Raw genomic sequence first — 20096 nt, forward strand, 5'->3', positions numbered from 1 at the left:
CACAGTTACCAATATCCCATCCCCGCTAAAAAAAAAAAAAAAAATATTTTTTCCCACCAACCAAAAAAAAAAAAAAAAAAAAAAAAAAAAAAACTAAAAAAAAAAAAAACAAAACAAAAAAAACGAAAAAACAAAACGGGGCATATTCATAGCTTAATGCTTAAAATGTCGTACAATGAGTTCCCCACGAGAGTCATACCTGCACATGACGCAGATGCCCCGGGTCAATATTGTGGGTGGATATAAACTACACCTATAAATTAATCACTGTCTGTCACAATTTTTGCTCATGCGTACTCATGCACAAGGTTACTTTATAATTTAAAAAACTGCGTTAAATTGTTTTAAAATGCAATCGACCTACAGTTCTTTTTTTGTTTGTTTGTTGTTTTTTTTTGGGGGGGGGGGGTTGGGGAGTGGGGGGGGGGGGGGGGTTAATTCAATATAATGCTCTTTGATCCTTGTCATGAGTTTGCTTCTGTGCTTCCTTACTTTGACAAAATTCAGGCAAATATCTAACTCACAAAAAAAAAAACACAAAAAAACAAACAAAAAACAGCAACTCAAAAACCACAACAATTCTGTTTTGAACAGTAAACATATTATGTGGTAGAGGGAATTCCGAGATGTCGTTAGTCAGAGCGAGACTGACCGTAGGTTTTCAGCGATTGTCTGAGATAATGCCAACTTGTAAAACAAATATATTTCATGCAAAAACTCATCAAAAATTAATTCCTTTATGGGTATATATAAACATTTGTATCCTTCATGATGAAAATACCCCTATCCCCTTGAAAAAAAATAAATTATCCGTTTCTGATCCGATCTAGATAAAAAAACTTCCATCGAAAAAATATACTGTACATAGTCGTCCATATATATGTGTACCATTAATTTTAATGTTACAAATTGATTTCATATATTATAGGATATAAAGAACATGCATATTTCAGTATATAAATAAAACTGATAACGTCATGTATCATTTTTAAATTTTACATAGAAAATAATTTGAACATCTAACGAACTGAATGTGCCGTGGTCTATAGCTATTGTTGCCGGTAACAGCTAGAAGGAAATCCATATAAAAAGAAAAGAAAATGAAAGCTCTTTTTCAAAACTGCACGAAATTTATTAGATAAAAAAGTGATTTAAACTTTCTGACTGCATAAATGAATAAGTACCTCGATCTCCTTGGAAATCAAAACGCCGCTGAAATTATAATTATTAATTACATGTAAGACGGATGACCTAAAATGAATTCCTCCCTGATATATGTTTCCTCAAAAGGATCGAAGCTTCTATAAATGTGCGTCGTGAGAATTCATGTTTTTAAAAAAATGATAACACAACCGATTTTTAAGCATGTATACACTTGAAATCCGTGTAAAACGCCTGATTTGACAACTTTGACCAGCTGCCGAACAAATAAATTATAAGAAATCCACGCCTGTTGATCCACACCCTGGGTTGTATGTTACCAAGCCGGACATGCGGATCTTGCGTGCATGGAAGTGTAAATAACAAAAACCAATTAACACTTCGTTATCTTTCAGCATGACGATTAATTTCAAAAATCAAAATTTTTTATTAATATATCTGGACTATTCATTTCTTAAAATTCAAATTAGGGTTTTTGGTCACAAACTACATTATTGAGTCAAGAAACAAATCAAATGTCTAATTCTTAGGTTTAAAGTTTGAATACTTGATCCATCTTTATATCGAGTTCTTTTTCTGAAGGAGATAAGTTTAGTTTCAGTATGGCCACGACCATTCAGCCTTTTAATCTAATAATGAATTTAAAGAATTTTGTATTAACTAGAATATGACAATTCTAACTAAGCTTGTCTTATATGATCAGTCTAAGCAGCAAGTCATTATGAAATATGCATGAACATTAGTGCTGCATGCTTATGACACTGCTTAATGGGGGTCTGCCCCTCACCCTAATTACTTTTTCTCGCAGCAAACATTTTTGTTAAATTTACATCTAAAAAATTTAATTACCATGGAGTTTGGAGTCCCCCACCACTTTTTTTAGGAGTATGTAAAATATTGAAATGAAAACAAGGAAATTAAGATTGAAATTGAAGTTATAGTACATTTACCCCCCCCCCCTTCCCCTCCCCCACGGTTCAGGATTTTGATGATTTTGGGAAGCTGTCTTTTTTTCTTATGGCTTGTTAAGATTTTTTAGATGAAACTGCCCCCCCCCCCCCCACATACACATTTTCAAAAACGATGCTACGCGCCTGTTCAGTATGCGGGGATTCATGATTACTGCTCTGTGACACTGGAAAGCGGTTTACTGTAATCTCTTCTTTTTTCGTCAGTCGCTTCCTGGTGAACATGTGTAATATTCCATCACTGATCTATATTATTAAGCTAAAAGATACTTTGTGGACACATCGTGGTTCGTTTTATAAGAGATATATGTTGCCAGTCCAAACTTTAAAAAAACCATTCACTATACTGTTGCTCAAGGTCACCTTTTTATTTTGATCGTCACGCGACAATCAAAATAAAATGAGCAACTGAGTGTTTGATAATTAGACTGAGATATTGCAGGATCTTCTGCAATAAAGAAATTGAAATTAGATTGATTTTCTAGGGGAGGGGGGTTACGGTTTTCCCCTATAAAGTAGGTTCCATCCCATCACTTATATGATCAGTGAGATTCGTCGAGACTGAAAAATTTTGACTGATGTCTTCTCGGAATTTCGAAATTTTTTAGTCTCGACAAATCTCGCAGGCTAAGATATTATCCCATCAGAAATCCCAGAAATAGGCCTAATGATCGATCATGGGACCAAAAAACCAACTGTCTAAAACCTTTTTTATTTTAAAGACAAAGGTTTCTCTAAATAGCGAGAGTTTGTCTAGAACAAGATTTTGTATGACCATCTGCCGATCCCCTTCCGACCGCCACTTAGCGAGTTAACGACTCGCCGTCTGTGACACTTTGGACGGATGCCCAATCGATTCTGCGCCGACCTAAGCGGCCCTCTATTGTTTGCTCGCTGTAAAGTTCTCTAGAATGCAGTTGCCTTCCGCACGTGTTTCTTGGGGCGTTTACCGATGAATGACAAGAATTTTCGGCGCAATATATCAACGAATTATATCAACAATGTAAGTACTTTAAGCTTGTAATGCCTTTCTATTTACAGATATCCAGTAAGGTCCAAATTTTACGGAATTTTTGTGATCCGCTTGTCGAGGTGACTCGTACAACGCAACCAAGATGGCTGCTGTCCATTTGCATGGTTCGGCCTTTGTTTGGTCGTGACCTTCGAAATGGACTGTAATTGTCCAGATAGAGATGTACTTTCAATGTGAAAATAAATTTTGTATAATTATTCATAAACAAAAGTTCTTGTCGGGGACAGCGACTTATGCAAGTGTAAACAGTGTTTGTTCGTTCCATTGTATATATTCGTCTGTAGCAGACGCCCTCTTTGTGCGCTATCTATAGACATCGATTTGTAATCTCCCGAGTTCTACGTTGCCGAGGCCCTGTATATCGACCTTCAGTCACAAAATAGATCTAGTGTCTTGAACGTGCTAATCTCTTTCATGCATTCATGCTTTTCTAGAGTATGTAACTCTACTGGAATGAAATCAGCCTTCAGTTGCCCAACGTCCAGTTTTGCTAGGGGCCTACACTGTCATGTCAGATTAATTTGTTGTGTACTATATTTGCTCCATGCATGCAGTTCATGATGATGCCAACTGCCAACAATGAAAATGAAACAGGAAGGACTTATTGATACGATAGGAGGAAGAATGTATGAATTAGAGATTCAGAAGAAACCCTCATGAACAATTTCTATGCAATCATGGCCTATGATCATGATGTCTCTTTACCAATTAATAAGCAACTGAAATTTTTAAGATATGCTAACCAAAATATTAATAATCCTGACCAGTTATTGTATTTGAACAACGTGTAACTGTCTATTCCTTGGAAGTTGTTTATCATGAGTTAATTGGGCAGTTAATTGTTTTTGCCAAGGAGTATTATAAATCTATTAATTGAAGAGTATAAGTGAGCTTAACTTTTTATATGCTGTGAGTTATAATGTTGACATGTCATCTTCACAATGCAAAATACATGTATTGTAAGTAAAAATTCTTTTATGTTATTACTTTAAAAAAAATTTAATATTCATATTACATGTATTCTTTATTTAAGTATTGCTCATCTACATATCTAAGTATAATGCTTATTTCTGTGGGGTATATGATAATTTGTATGCACCGCTTTGGTGTGACTGTGTTATAGGACCGATGACATCCAAAAATAAGCATTCAGTGCTTATATTTAAATTCATATCGATGTCTATTTGTATGAAGTATTTGTGTATTGTCGCTTTTAAGCCATTATATATGCTCTTAGTAAAGGATATATGAAACATACATGGAACAGCCATATAAATTATGTTATTTACATGTAGTTTGCCTCTGTGACTAAAAACAGTGCCAAAAACTTTGTCAAGAAATAATTTGTCATTAAGAAATATATTTGGTTTAAAGATTATTTTTCATACATGTGTACATATGAAATTGGTTATGTAAGTTTCAAGGTTTCGTTTAAGATAATCTTACAATAATACCGAGCGCAGCGAGAGGCGGGCAAAGCCCGCCTCGGGAAGCGAGGATTAATGGTAACACGTATACATAAGAAAATTAGTGAAAAATGAAAGTTGAATCAGGGGTACTAAGGCCAAAAAAAATTTCTTCCAGCACTGGGCGCCACCATATTGGCAGCCATTTTGTTTTTAAAAAGTTAGTTCCGTCATTGATTGACTGCTACTTATCGATGTTTATTGCCCTTAAACTCGATTAAAATGTTCCAGTGTTTCCATAGATGGTAATTTGAAGTAAAAGAAATAAAAGAGGACACCAGATAAGTTTCAATAGTGCCTCAATCAAGAAACACGACCTGTTCTATGTATGTCTTATCGTATTATCAGATGGAAAATAAAAACATTAAAACATTAACGTTAGGAGCTGATCTTTTAGATACTGAATAAAGTATTCAATTTAATTACCGCGGCATTTATATGAATTAAATTGATAAACAATGAAAGAAGAAATAAAAAAAGTTCGGAATAACGTTACTCTCTTCGTCTATTTCCGAAGACAAAATGTGTACGTTTTACGTCTGAAACATGACGTCATAATGTAGACTGAGCACGCGACGTTTAGTTAAACTTTAGCTAATGATTTGAGTAGGCAATCAGCTGGATCCTACTGTGTGCGTTTCAAATAAATTTTTTTCTACAAAAATCAAACTGCAATGTGTTAAATCTGCGCTCGGTCCAACGGTCACACTGTTTACAAATTAAATATATTCAAAACGCATGATGACATTTATATTTGATTGTGCTCATGCGCCAGATGAAAGGCTAAGTGTATTGACAGGAAATTGACATCTCTGGGGAAAAACTCTGAATGTAAATATTTTGAAGTGATTCTGAACTCTTATTTATGGACAAAACTTGTTTAAAACATAAACTCCTGTTCATTGTTTACTTTCAATGAAGACATGGTTGCTCTTATCTATTGTTTTTTATACTAAATTAATTATTATAAGAGGAAATTAATCACAGGTAAATGAAATCGAAAAAAGGTTATTATTACATTGGATATACAAGTGTTTGTTTATTGGGTGGGGGTATTTTGTTACTGCAAGGATAGTGAAAAAAAATCATAATTAAAACAAGATATTAATTAAGCAAATTGAATAATAATTTTTTATAAGTGTTGACAAGTTGATTATTATAAAGTGAGTTGAAAAAATATAGAACGCTTTTGCATTTGGAGATGAGTTGGCAAGGGGACAAATAATCAGGAATTTTGCTTGACCCATTTGAAACTTCTTGTTGTTTATAAAAAGAAACAGATATAAGTTAAGTCATTTCCATGTAATGGTAGCCATACCGATGTAGATAGTGTCAGTAATAAACTACACAAACTAGTAGCTTCCAGCGTTCTGGGCTTGACTGATGTAAGTCCTAGGTGTGGATGATTTAGATTGAGGGAGAGACTGTACTGGGCAGCTCTATGGACATGACTCACACCCTAGCTCAGCGTGTCAGCTGTTTTATCATATCAGAGCCCCAGTTAACTTAGAACTGAGCACTTTGTGTGTTGTCAGTAAACTGCAATTTTGTAAGGGATTACCAAGAAAGATTTCTTGTTACAATCTTCAGTTTTTTGTATACAGTGGCACTTGTCAATGAAAGGGGGGGGGGGGCTTTTCAACTTTGGATGGAAGGATGGAACATTGTCAATGACAAGATGTACTGTCAGTTAGATCTAATATACTTACTTTAGTTAGTTAACTAATGCTGTAAGAAATTAAATTTGGAAACCATTATTATCCATATTATACTTGTGGTGGTGGGAGGGGGATATTTAAACTATTGGATTGTATGTTAATTACATTTACTTGATGTCACATAAGCAGGTATGCAAACTTTATTCTGGACAACCAAATATGTACTTGTTGATAGCTGTTTGTTATTAGCCACCTGTTGCTGTGTTTACCTGTCTTCACCCTTTAACTTGACTGGGAATGTAGAAGTCAATTTTGCAATGTTTTAAAATTGAATTAGGACTGAATTTTGTTTGAAATTAAAAAAAAAACTCTTCCATCATTGTCCAAGATAGGAAAGGAAATAAACAAATATGTTTTTTTAATGCTTTTTCTTCTCTCCTTCTCAATTTTTCTTTCTCAATGTGCACTGGTTTCTAAGTAAATGGGATTTATGCTATGAAGCAGTGTTTGAAATAACCGTCTGCCCGACCGCCCGAGACGCATAACTTTTGGCACGGGCGAACACATTTGTTTGTACGAGCGCCCGACTGGACGAGGATATTTTTTTTAGCCAAGTGTATGTAATATCATTATCAGGGTTTTAAGAATTTTTGACTGATTCTTGTCAGACTATCGCTTTCCTTGTGTGGTCAAAACAGCGTTTAGCTCACGTAGAATATGCTTGACACTCGAGCATGGCGAGGCAATCGCAACATCTCGGACCTTTCCGGCAGGCTCGGAAAAACACGAAAGGCCCGAGAAGTTGCGATTGCATGGCGAGGCAGAGTCCACAGACATGCTAATATAGAATAATCCCAGCGACATTCGTCAAGACTGAAAAATTTTGACATACATGTATGTCTCTTCCGATTCATAGACCAGTGCGACACATAGATTCGGTAAAATTTGTACAACTTCGGCCAGTTGTTCCGATCGAAATATGCTAAAATAATAATCAAGTGCCCGCTTCAATTTTTTACTTTAAACATCATTTTAATTATCTAGTAACATAAAATGTTAATTTTCTGCAGTTAAATGGTTTAAATCCCACAAAATATGAACTTGTTTATTTTCTTCAATTCATTTCGGCATTTTCCACATGCAGAGATTCGGAAGAGTCGTCCGTCAAAATGTTTCAGACTCGACATATCTCATAGAGATTTGTGGATGATAAAAGAACAACTTAAACAACATCTTAATGACGAAACAAAATTGAAAAACAGATTTTTGAATATTTTACATGCAAATGAAAAATGTCAACTATTTTCTCCGGGCTGGTTGAATTTTAACAGGGCTGACAACTTATACTAGCTGTCAGCCCTGAGTGTCTAATGTTTTGACGAGTTTAAAACACTGTATGAAGATCAAATTTCATATATTTGCAATGCATAATTTAACCTTATTGGGATTCTAGAACACTTGTTAAAATTATAAAACATCTTCAAAAGAATTATTTTATTAAGATTTTATATTGAAAAAGAGATTTTTAGCTCATTGAAATGAAATCCAGAGAGCTTTAATATGCTTTTTGTCTCTGCATATCTGTGTTATTACTGGTCCTTCCTAATCACCAAACTTGCTTGGATGATGCATTTGGGAATGCTTAAAAGCTTAAGTTAGATGGTGTGGATGCGGAATCTGAAATTATATTTTAAGCAGGTTTAAAAATATTTGGAGCAGGTGCTCGTGATGGCCTCATGGACAGAAGATGCGTCTTGTGATACTTCTGCACTTGATAGGCTTGGATGCTGAAACTGAGCTATATGTTTTGGATGCTGGAGAATTTTTTTTGTTCTCATATCTAAAAAAAATACTGGACCTAAGATCAATTTTTACTTGAATGGTCAATTAAATTATGTGTATGAAGTACAGAGGTACTCGGGTAGCTTCTGGAGCTTGATCTTGATTAGCTGATAATTTAGTTATCAGGTCAAAGTTTTTTTTTTAAGCAGTCGAAGTAAATTAAAGACTTAGAGTTGGTCCTAACCCATACAGATATGCATATTTTACATAACTTTTGATGTTCAGTGTCATATTAGCTCCATTACCTGCATGCCATAGTGGTATTTTGGTCTGAGCTCCCCTGACCATCTGTCAGCTTTTGACTTCCAGATCATCACATTTTACATTCAGGTAAGGCTAAGGGCAGGTGAAAATTGGGGGGAAACATGAGTCACTCCACATATTAAATAGGTCAAACAAGGCCTCTGGAAAGGATGATGTGAAATATGACACCCAGTAAATTGACACAATTAAAAGTTCTACAATATTTTGTATTAGAATACATTGCACTTATTCTTTGACATGTATTCAGTGTAACAAGGAATGGATTCACCTTAAGGCCATGGGGTACAAGGTTCATGCAGTCTCCATAGACTTTTATCTCTATCTCACATTAAAAAGCCCTGAAAATACATGAACATTGATTGAAATCAGGTACATTTTGCACCTTTCAATGGTCAGGTTATTTTATAATAATCTATCTCGCATGTAAACATGTAATTAAAAGATGTATCTTGCTACACTCGTATCATTATTTAAATAAAAATCCAGTTAGCCTTCCCCATTATAACAGTTGGCTGTTGTTTATTTGGATTGAACGTACTTGACCAATGTTACAATATGTGGCATGTGATAAACATGATAAGTGTTTGATATGGCTGTATATATCATTTCATCATTCTATGTTGAGACATTATTTTACTAATTTTGACTGCATATTTGTGTAATAATTAATCTACTAAGGGATGAACTAGATGCTGTTTTTACATGAAGTCAATACAGTTCTTGGCTTTCATGTATACTTCATATGTACATGTATACTGTGTACAAGACTGAGTATGATATGTTGATTGTTGAGATGTAGAGTTAAACTCCTTTATGTAGGGTAGACTCGCAGGGTATAGAAACTTGATAGTTTCTAAATGTGTTCAAATGTTAATGTCGGGTTGAAGACCTTTTTCAACACCTCTATAGACAGATGTGGCTTGTCAGAGAAATGCAGCTGTCAGCATTTTCCTGTTCAGTGAACCTAGTGGCTAAATTTCTAAAGCAATATTATTATCATCCTATTCTGACAACTTTGAATGGATCATGCAGTTTTTTAAATACTAAATGTAGTGGTACATGATTGAGCTATGAGTCTCTGAATTCACAGTAAAAAAAAAAAAGGTGATTTCCTTGGGGTGTCTTCCTTTTTCTTAAAAATTGCACATAAAATAGATTATACAGAAAATTTAAGTTAGATTTGTATTAATTTTTTATAATTACTGAATTATTTATTAACCAGGTTTTCCAAAGAAAAAATCTGGTTATTGAAATGGTGAAAATGTGGGTGGGCGGGTGGATGCCAATCAGGTACCCCTATTGTATGGATAACTCCTCCTACAGTTTTAAAGATAGGAAGTTATTGGTTCGCAGAACAATTGTGCATATATCAGAGATGTGCATATTTCTTGGATTTTGATTTTTGATAATTTATGAGGAAAATAACTACCTGTCAGTGTCAAACATGGTTATTTTTTGGCAAAATATTGCATATAGGGTTTCCCTATTGTATGAATACAGACATTTGAAATTGAGTGTTATCGAGCAAAGATTTTAGTTTGAACCCAAAGTCAAACAAATTGAGAAACACAATATTTCATTGGACTATCTATTTTTAGTCCAATGTAGAGAAAATCAAATGTTATATTGACCTAGGTCACGTGCAGGTGAATATAACATTTTTTTTTTTTCAATAGTTGGATATTATTAGCCAATCAGAGAGCTAGGAATTAAATTATATTTTAACATAGAATACATGTATTGCTTATGAAGTAGGAGTTCCAAATTTTCCAAAGTTCAATGCAAGATTTAATTGCTACTAATATTAACAGTGCTTCACATTTCATCCTGATCTTCTAAAACAATGTGCAAACTTTTATTTAATCAAGGTTCTGACAGTATTGATAACCATTAATTTTTAATCTGTATCATGTTTGGTCGGCAATGTGTTATACAGGTAGGCTGTTAGTAATCTGTATACATTCAATATATCAGATGTTTATAATTTGGCACCGTTCAGATTTTAAAAGTAAAAATTATACTAATTTGTTATATTACTTTGCAGAGTGGAGAGAAGAGCATTCAATTTCATAGTGAATTGGTTGAACCACAGTCCTGAAAAACTACTCCAAATCAAGTAAACTATAGTCCAAGGTAATCAACTATTTAGTTTGTTTTGTAATTTCTCAAGGCTTTTTTTAAATGTATACATAATTTTCTATGGTCTGAGATCAGAGAGAGAGAGAGAGAGAGAGAGAGAGAGAGGAGAGAGAGAGAGAGAGAGAGAGAGAGAGAGAGAGAGAGAGAGAGAGAGAGAGAGAGAGAGAGAGAGCTTGCATAATGATGGCATTATAATGGCAATTTACTATCAATTTACAATTACATGTACAGGTTTATATCCATGTTTGAAGGGGATTTTTTTTTACCATTTTACATCTTAGTCCATAAAATATAATATTTTAATTACATGGTTCTCAGGCCGTATTTTCTGGAATAGTTGTGGCAATGTGTTTTATTTCATAAAAAAAAATGCTCAAATCAATATGTTAGTTTGATTTTAATGCTGATTGAAAAATGACTTTTGAAAGCATTTGAATGGTTACCTTACCATATCATTGACAAGTACAGACTACTGGTAGTCTGTTTTCAATTTATTTACCCAAACTCAATGAAATCATTTTCTTCAAGAAACCTTATAATTATGAGGTTGAGAGAGCTGTCTGTGAAAGCATAAGTCGAAATACAGCATGGAACAATTCCACTGTTTAATCAGATTGGCAACTAAGAAATTGATTTTTTATGCCCTAATCTGGGTGAGACAGTGTCAGCTTATTAAACTGCATACCCATGCAGTTTATATGAGAATGAATTCTATAGCCATTGAATTCACTTTATAACTCAGATTATTATCATTAGATTTTTGGACAAAATGTTGTCACAAATAATTTTAAACATAAAGTTAAATCAGACTGATACATATTTTTGGTGCAATCCCTCAGCTTAAATGGTTTTAAAAGAAATGCAGCCAAAGAGAAGAACTATAAGATAGAAATGATTAAACATGGCGTCATTTAGGCAATTATTTGACATACCAACAGGAAGGAGGAAGATTATTCTGACTACATGTATTATTCAGAAGCAAGAATACATACCGTTATTATTAATTGTGGTGTTAATCCTAAATCTCACACAGACTAATTTATAACAACATGGATTAAGCAGCAATGATCGGATATTGGCTAAACAGTGAGGACGTGTGGTTCAGAATGTTACAAATTTATATCAAATTAGTCTTAGACCACTATCAGTATTATGATTAAAAAATACAATTGGTTTAATAGTACTCACTAAGAAAGATTTTTAATCTATTTACTGAGATATTTGTTCAAAACTCTCTTTTTTTCACTTTCCAGGTGGACAAAACGGTAGGAATAGACATGGGAAAAACCAAACCTGTAAATCTCCCCTTGCACAAGTGTGACTTGTGCGAGTTTGCCACCAAGAACATCTATATCTTTAAACGGCACAGAGTAAGATGCAAAAAGGAAAGGAAAAAAACAAAGGGCAAAGCGAAGACGACAATTCCCATGTTTGCTTCAGCTGCAACTGCTAAAGGAATCACCATTTCAAGGATACGACCCAAGGACTCTGATGGTCAGTCTTCTTCCAAACCAGACAGAAAGGGCAGCGTGAACCCTAGCCCAGCTGTCCCAGGGAAAGCTAAGAACAGGAGTTATTTCTGTACAGATTGTGGATTTAGCACCGGAAAGTCTAAAGCTTTTTTGTTTCACCAAGTTGAGGTTCACAGTTATGTGCAGAGCATATTTGCTTGTTCCTATTGTGAATATTGCTCAAGATTTAAGCAGAAAATCAAGAAACATGTCCAGATGGTGCACAAGACAGACATAGACTCTGCGGACATTGTGACTTTGTATGAGGGGAAAAGTGGCAGATCCTCTTTACCGAAATCCCTGTCCAGTGGATCCCGAGACTCACTGGAGGGTCCCCCCACCATGGTCAAACCAAGCAGGAGCAGTAAGGTTATACCAGTGTCTAAAGGGAATGTCAGGTCCACGGGGGATGGGGACAACAACATTCAGGAAGTGGTCAGCTCCACCGGGCACGTCAACTTTAAATGTAGGAAGTGTGCTTTCAGTAACCCAGATAGGAGCTATGTGCAACAGCATGTCAATTCCAGTCATTTGAATGCAAAACAGTTCTCTTGCACTCTGTGTAACTTCACAACTACCAAGAAAATAGAGTTTTTTGCTCATAAAGCTGAACATGGCAATGCTGTAGATCAGGGGAAAGGACAGAAAGACAGAGTAGAACGAATGACTGCAAACAGCCCACAGATTGATGCAGAATTCTCAAGCTACTATGGGGATACAAGTAGCCATGGTGATGGTGAATATGATCAGGGTGACCCAACTGACTACCCTGAGGATATGGAGCATAACAGAGCAGCAACCTTCCAATGTGAGGAGTGTGACTACAGCACAGATTTTAAGCCCAATTACGACAGACATCGCAATAACCACACTAATTCTTTTGCCAACAAATGCAATTTCTGTTCATTTTCTAGTGATAATGACAGAGCCATCATCAAACATATGGCCACCAGCCACTCCAGTATTGATGAAGACATCACTGTGGTGATCCCTCATGCTCCAGAGGAAGAGGATGAAGCTGCTGTGGAAATAGATACCACACGAGGAACGATCGATCAATCAAACCATGATACCATGGACCAGTCACAGAGTGATTATGATAGGAATGACAGCTTGGAAACATCATCATCTGCAGGGATTGAACCAAAAGAACATATTGTTGCCAAGTACAGCTACAAACTGCAAGCACCAGATGGAACCTATGCCTGTCCCTGGTGTGGCCTTAAATACAAGAGGTCCTGGGATCTGGACAGACACATGAAGCTGAAGCACAACAAGAGGATGAAGAACCACTTGTTACAGATGTTACAGGAAGAACAGAATGACAGCCTAGAGGCCATGGAGGACATGTCTTACCAGGATTCAGATTCTTCCAACCTGAACAGTAGTGAACTGTCAAACCAGATGCCTTTCACTGCAGAGGACCTCAAATGTCAGCAGTGTAGTTTTGTGGGAAAATGTCCAAGGGATGTCAAGAAGCATTCTGTTGTGCACACTATAGAGAAACGGTACAAATGTCCTGAATGTTCCAAGCAGTATAAATATGTTGGAGACCTGAATGTGCATTTAAGAAGGGATCATAAATTGGAGCCATCGAATGTACCTATTTTGAGAGTTCCCATGATCCCAAACAGGAAATCTTCTCCTGCCATGTTTAAATGCCCTTCCTGTTCATTTGCATCTCCGTGGAAATCAGAATTGGACCGTCATTCTAAAAAGCACAAGGACGATAAACCATTCTTGTGTAACTACTGCAACTATCAGTCCCACTGGAAAGGTGACATTGGAAGACACATGTTCAAGCATCATCCAGCAGTCATGGCAGATGGAGCCAAAATTGAGGATGTTATCACCATCTTGGATGACAAGTTGAAGGACAAGGAAAGACGTTCCAGCCTCGGAGATGGAGACAGTGATAGTGGAAAATTTGCATACGACATGTCAGATGACAATGAATCGTATCTCTCTGATCCCAGCCTGCAGCAAAGCGATATGTATGGACATTTGGATAACGATAATGAAGAGAGCAATTTTAGCTCCAACACCGAAACATCATTTGGAAATATAGATGGAACAAGTTCTAGAGGAAACTCAAGGAGTGTGTCTCCATCTCCCTCCAAGGACGGGGTGTTTAAATGTGAGTACTGTCCCTTCATTACGAATGCTCCCTCTAAGCTGTCGGCTCATGTGTCCACACACACCAATCTGAAGCAGTACATGTGTCCCGTGTGTGGTCGGCGGGCTAACTGGAAGTGGGACATTCGTAAACACATCAAGCGAGACCACCCAGACAGTGATCTGGATGTTGTGAAGATGAGTGAGCAGGAAGCGGAGGCCACTATCAAGTCATACATGGACACTATGCCTGTGGTAAGAAGAGAACACCACCTTAATTTTGACTCCACATCTAAGGAGAACAAAAAGAATTCTGAGGCTTTCAGTCCAAAGTGGAAAGGCTACAAGTGTGGGGCATGTGGTTTTAAATCCAGCATGCGTTGGACGGTCAGCCGACACATAAGAACTGTCCACAATGGTAAAGCTATTGATATTATTTATCATGGAGGTGATGAAGATAGCAAGAATAAGTCTGGCAACTCTGCATCAGCTTCAAATACACCAGAGAGCAATAAAACTGAAAAACCTTACATGTGTGCTGAGTGTGGAAAGAGATGTGCTTTCAAAGCTGATGTGAAAAAGCACTATCATTACATTCACCCATACATGGATGTGAAGATAATTTTCATTGAAGGTTCTAGTGGTACATTGCTTTCCCCTGATGAATTGAAACCCAAGTCACAGAACAAATTGGAGAGACTGTCTAAACTGAATCCTGCAGAGGCCCATAAACCCTTCCGCTGTGGAGAGCGCAACTGTGAGAAACGTACTAACAGTCAAGGTGACCTCAAGAGACACTACAGCTTCATTCATCCAAATGCAGAGATCAAATTCTACTACAAAAATGAAACAACTCCTAGAAACATTGATGATCCTTTGAATGGAAAGCCCATGCCAACTCCTCCAAACAAACCCCTTGGATCAGCCAATCCCAAAGTGTTTGGCTACATTAAGCCATTTAAATGTTCTGCTTGTGGTCATCGTTCCAACTGGAAGTGGGATTTAAACAAACACATGAGGATGAAACATCCAAACACTCATGCTTCAGTGATAACCATGGATGAGGGAGAGGCCAAAGCCACCTACCATGACTACATGAGAAAGCTGGCAGCAGCAAACCACTGCTCTCTCATCAAATCTGAAGAAAAACGGCCAACAGTCATTCCTGAGAGAGAGAAACAAGGAAAGGAAAAGATACCATCAAGAAGTGTCTTTAGACAGTTTAAGTGTTCAGCTTGCCCTTACAGATCTAACTGGAGAAGTGACCTAGCTCGTCACATCAAGAGAAAACATGGACCACTCAGAGCCAAGATAGTTTTGTTGGGAACTGAGGAAGCTAAAAAGTCCCTGACAGAGTATGATTATAATCCAAGGAATCGACGAAGAAAAATAAGAATGAGAGAATCTGGAAGGATTTGGAAATGTGCAAAGTGTAAATTTTGCAACAAAGACAAGATTCTGGTCATGAAGCATCTGTCTACTCACGGTGTGAAGGCATACAAGTGCAGTGAATGTGGCTATGCAACCAATTACAGAAGCTCAGCTTTCAGACACATCAAGGCCAAACATCATACAGAAAGTATGTCAATATGTAAAGTCTCTATCAAATATATCAAGGACTTCAAGACAGAAACCAGTTCAAAGATAGAGGAAGACTTTTCAGATGAAGTACAAAATGAGTCTGATGAAAATGAATACATGTCAGATGAGCAGAGTGACTCTATGAGATATCTTGAGTCCTTCCGATGCAAACTTTGTACGTTTCAAGCAAACTGGAGATCGTCTGTGTGTAGACACATTCGCCAGACTCACAAGACAAAGGACTATTCCAACCTTATAGACATAGTTCACAAGCATTATCAGCCTGAGGAGAAGAAACGAACAAGCTCTACATCCTCCGACAAAATGCAACCTCCAAAAGATGAATTCAAGCCTCCAGTTGACCCCAAAAAACACAAGTGTACTATTTGTCCATACAAGACAAGTAAACAAAACCTGCTTCATTTCCACATGAGTTGTCACAAACCTCAGCCAGGTGCCCAGCAGGAGAAGTGTAAATTCTGTCCATACTATGTCGTTGCAAAACGTCTGCTTCACCAGCACATGCGCCTCCATCTCCAGGACATGTACCTCAGACAGAAGGAGGCAGCCTCCATTAAGTCCACACCCACCAAGAAGATGTCCATGTTCCCTCCCCAGTCACCCAGTGGAACACCAAAGAGGTACAAGTGCAACATATGTCCCTACACCACAAACAGCAAGAATGACTTCCTCTATCACAAGCAGTTCCATCGCCAGAAGTCCACCTCAGAGTTCAAATGTGATTACTGTGACTACTGGGTCACTCATAGAAGACTGATCAATCAGCATATGAAGATGCATGAGGCAGCAGGCCATTCCCCTGGTAATGTCAGCCCTGTGTCCTCTTCTCCATGTAAATCTGACATCACAGAATCCAGTGCTATACAAGACACAGTTACATTAGCCATGTACAAACAACGCATGATTTCTTCCAAAATAACTCCAAGTATTTCACAAAAACCAGCCATGTCACCGATGAAAATTGCATGCTCTGTTGGAAATAGGCCAGGATATGCTCTGAAGAATGGTGTGTACAGGAAGATGCATACTTGTGACAAGTGCCCTTACATGAATCTACGTCTTAGAAATTTGCGCCTTCATCAGCTTATGCATGGGTACAGAAAGTCCAAAAATCTCCTTCTGAAGTGCCCCCACTGTGATTATTATGTGGGATCTAAGGGATTGCTGTCCCATCATCTGAAGGTTCACCAGCCTAGCTACAGAGCAGACACTTCTATGGACCTGTCAGTGGAGATGGAGAATGGAGAAGAAAATACAACCATGCTGGAGGAGATGGATGACACCAGCTCAGATGTAGGAGAAATTTCCTATGATAATAAAGTAGACTCTTTGTATGAAATCGCCCGCTGGAAAAAGTACAGCTGTGAGAAATGTCCATATGCCAGTGCAAAGAAGTCCCACTATGAACGTCATGTTGCCTTGCATGGCAGTAAGCAGAGGTGCCAGTGTAAATACTGTGACTACAGTGTACCTTCCAATAACTTGCTAAACCAGCACCAGAAATTGCACATGACTCCAAACCAGAACCTGCTGGCTGTGCAATCCCTCTCCAACCTGCAGATGCTATCTGATGTTCCTGCTGATGTAGCTTTGTCCAGTGCGTTGCCACCTCTTGACAAGAAAGGAACTTTTTCTGTCAGTGTTACACATGACCACATGGACTTGTATGAAAACTCATCAGAACTTGATATAGAGCCAAAGAAATTGTATCGATGTGACAGGTGCCCCTATGCTAATGTCAGAAGAGACCATCTTCTAGCTCATTTGAAATTCCACATGATCAAGAGTGAGCTTGCGTGTCCCTATTGTGATTATTCAGTATCAAAGCAGCATCTCCTGACCCAGCACATTGGGGTTCACTTCTGTCCTCTACCTGAGCTCTCGAGCTGGCTCGCCCAGAATGGTGAGATGGATCGAGTGAAACAAACAAAGAACCCAGATCTCTCAGAGGCTCTCTTTGTAGCTGAACTTTACCGAGCTGATGGATGTGGCAAAATAAATACAGCAGATACCAGCAATGAAGACGCTGCTAAAGCTGCTCCAGAGTCAGTAGAGGAAGAGAAAGGGGAGGCTGCAGGTGAAGAGATAAAGCCATCCTCCGGTGAAGAAAACTCTGCAGAGGCCAAGGAAGCTACTGAAAGTTGTGCTGACAAGAACAGAGAAGGAGATATAGAACCAGATCAGACTGGTATCAAAGCAGAAAACAAGTCAACAACTGAAATGAAAGAGATTCAACCAGTGAATGACCAAGGCACAGACAAATTGGAAAATAAAGCAGAAGAGAACCAGACTGATGGTGAAATTCATCAGAAACCTGATAATGATAATGCCAATCAGCAAAATAACCAGACTAATTTAGAGAAGACAGAAGAAAAAGAGGTTGAAGTGAAACAGGAGGGCAATGAGACTGAAGCAGGACACAGCGTGACAGAACCAGATAGCAATGAATACATCTGCCAGTACTGTGAGAGGGAATTCTCGGCCTCAGATATTCTTGTCAAACATGAAATGCAGCACTTGGTTGGAAACAACTATGAGGTTTGTCAGCAGGCCCAGTCTTTTCTAAAAAAATATTAATATTTTTACTTTTTAAAAGTTAAAGTATAGTAAAATTGGTTAATTTAATAGAAAAGAATTCTATGGGTATGTTATGTGTATATAATAATTTGCAACTATAAATATTGCTTTTCCTGATAGTTCTATATATACATTTATCTATATTTTTGAATGTTGTTATATTTCAGGAGTACCTGTCCCAAGTCCAGTTGCTGGCTGAACTGAGTGAAGAGGAAGAAGATCTTCTTGGTGAGGAGATTTCTGATGTAGAGATGGAAGAAGATGAGCCAGAAGTGGAGGAAGAAGCTGAGAAAGTGGTGGATGATGTTAAGGGTGAGGGAGTGGATGATGGACAGGGTGATGTGGATGATGGACACGAAGAGGTGGATGAGGAGGTCTCCTTCAAGAAAGATTCCACCTTGGATAGTACGGAGGACCTGATAGAAGGTGTGGATATGGAGGTGGAGGAAGGTGAAAAGATGGAGGAAAATATGGTCCATGAAGACACAACGGAAGTAAACACAGAACAAAGTGGTTAGAAAATTGGCACAACTGGGACTCTGGAGTGTGAACTAAGCTCTTATATCGAACAAATTACTGGGACTCTGGAGTGTGAACTAAGCTCTTATATCGAACAAATTACTGGGACTCTGGAGTGTGAACTAAGCTCTTATATCGAACAAATTACTGGGACTCTGGAGTGTGAACTAAGCTCTTATATCGAACAAATTACTGAAGCTGTTATCAGTGAAACTATTTATGACACAAATATCATGTGTACTTGATCATTGTGAAAATTGGTATTGTATTACAATCAAAATTGTAGCTTACACTGCATAGATTTATACTTGGAGACTTGCTATCATGATATGAATTTTAGCATTTTAATAAGTGATAGCAAAGACTTTTCAATGTTGTTGTGTATCACTTAGTGAGATTTCATTTTTATGAATTTTCTCTCTTCACAGTTCTCATTCGATTGGTAACAACTGCCCCCCGCCGCCCCCCCCCCCCCCCCCCCCCCCCCCCCCATTTTACTTCTGAAGTCAAGAAGAGAATTATTATGGTAAACCTTGTGCAGATGTATTAAGTTTTTTTTTATTGACCTTAAAGTATAAGTTACAGTTGTAACGATAATGTTCTTTGTAAAGTTTTTTTTGTGAAAGAGAGGAGTGACTGTAGTATCTATGGCAGGTTTTTCCATTTTCCAAAGCTGAAATAACCTATATCATCATTATGCATTGCAGTTTTTAGGAAAAAGGAACTGTATCTCTAAAAGGTTGAACATCCCTGTAAAACGTGTGATGGAATTTATACATGTATATTTTTTATACCAAAATTTATACTCCACTTATAGTTCTTTTTCTTGTATACAACGCTATTTATTTTAAATGAAGTGAATTTGTTGCCTGTACATTCTTTTCCAAATATAATGGAAAAAAAGAAGAGTGTTTTTGACATATTCGAAGCATACAAAAGTGCAAGTATGTTTATATTTAAACCATAAGTAATAAAGGGTTAAAATTTCTATGGTTTGCTTTTTTTACACTGCCTGCTTCATATTTTTTGCATCTTGAACATACTGAAATTACATAAACATTAGTTTACTCTGTATTGTAACTAAAGACAGCTGTACATTGTCCAGTATTGTGCTTGAATTTGTTTGAAACATAGTTTTATAGTGTACTACACTTTATAGGCAAGCCTAGAAATCTTGTTCTAGATTTCTCCCAATTTTGATGCAGCTGAGTTAGCTCAGAACAGTCTTTTTAACAAGCCTC

General features: G+C 37.2%; 1 protein-coding gene across 1 annotated transcript; it reads left to right on the forward strand.

Moving 5' to 3' along the window:
* Positions 1-2973: 2973 nt before the first annotated feature.
* LOC105327915 (zinc finger protein 462) lies at positions 2974-19843 on the forward strand. The gene is made up of 4 exons (XM_011428593.4): positions 2974-3132; positions 10437-10525; positions 11785-18297; positions 18504-19843. Exons 3-4 carry the CDS (start codon positions 11809-11811, stop codon positions 18852-18854), a joined length of 6840 nt encoding a protein of 2279 aa, XP_011426895.4. The 5' UTR covers positions 2974-3132; positions 10437-10525; positions 11785-11808; the 3' UTR covers positions 18855-19843.
* Positions 19844-20096: the final 253 nt, after the last annotated feature.

The sequence above is a fragment of the Magallana gigas genome, chromosome 3 (genome assembly GCF_963853765.1).
Source record: "Magallana gigas chromosome 3, xbMagGiga1.1, whole genome shotgun sequence".
Lineage (NCBI taxonomy): Eukaryota > Metazoa > Mollusca > Bivalvia > Ostreida > Ostreidae > Magallana > Magallana gigas.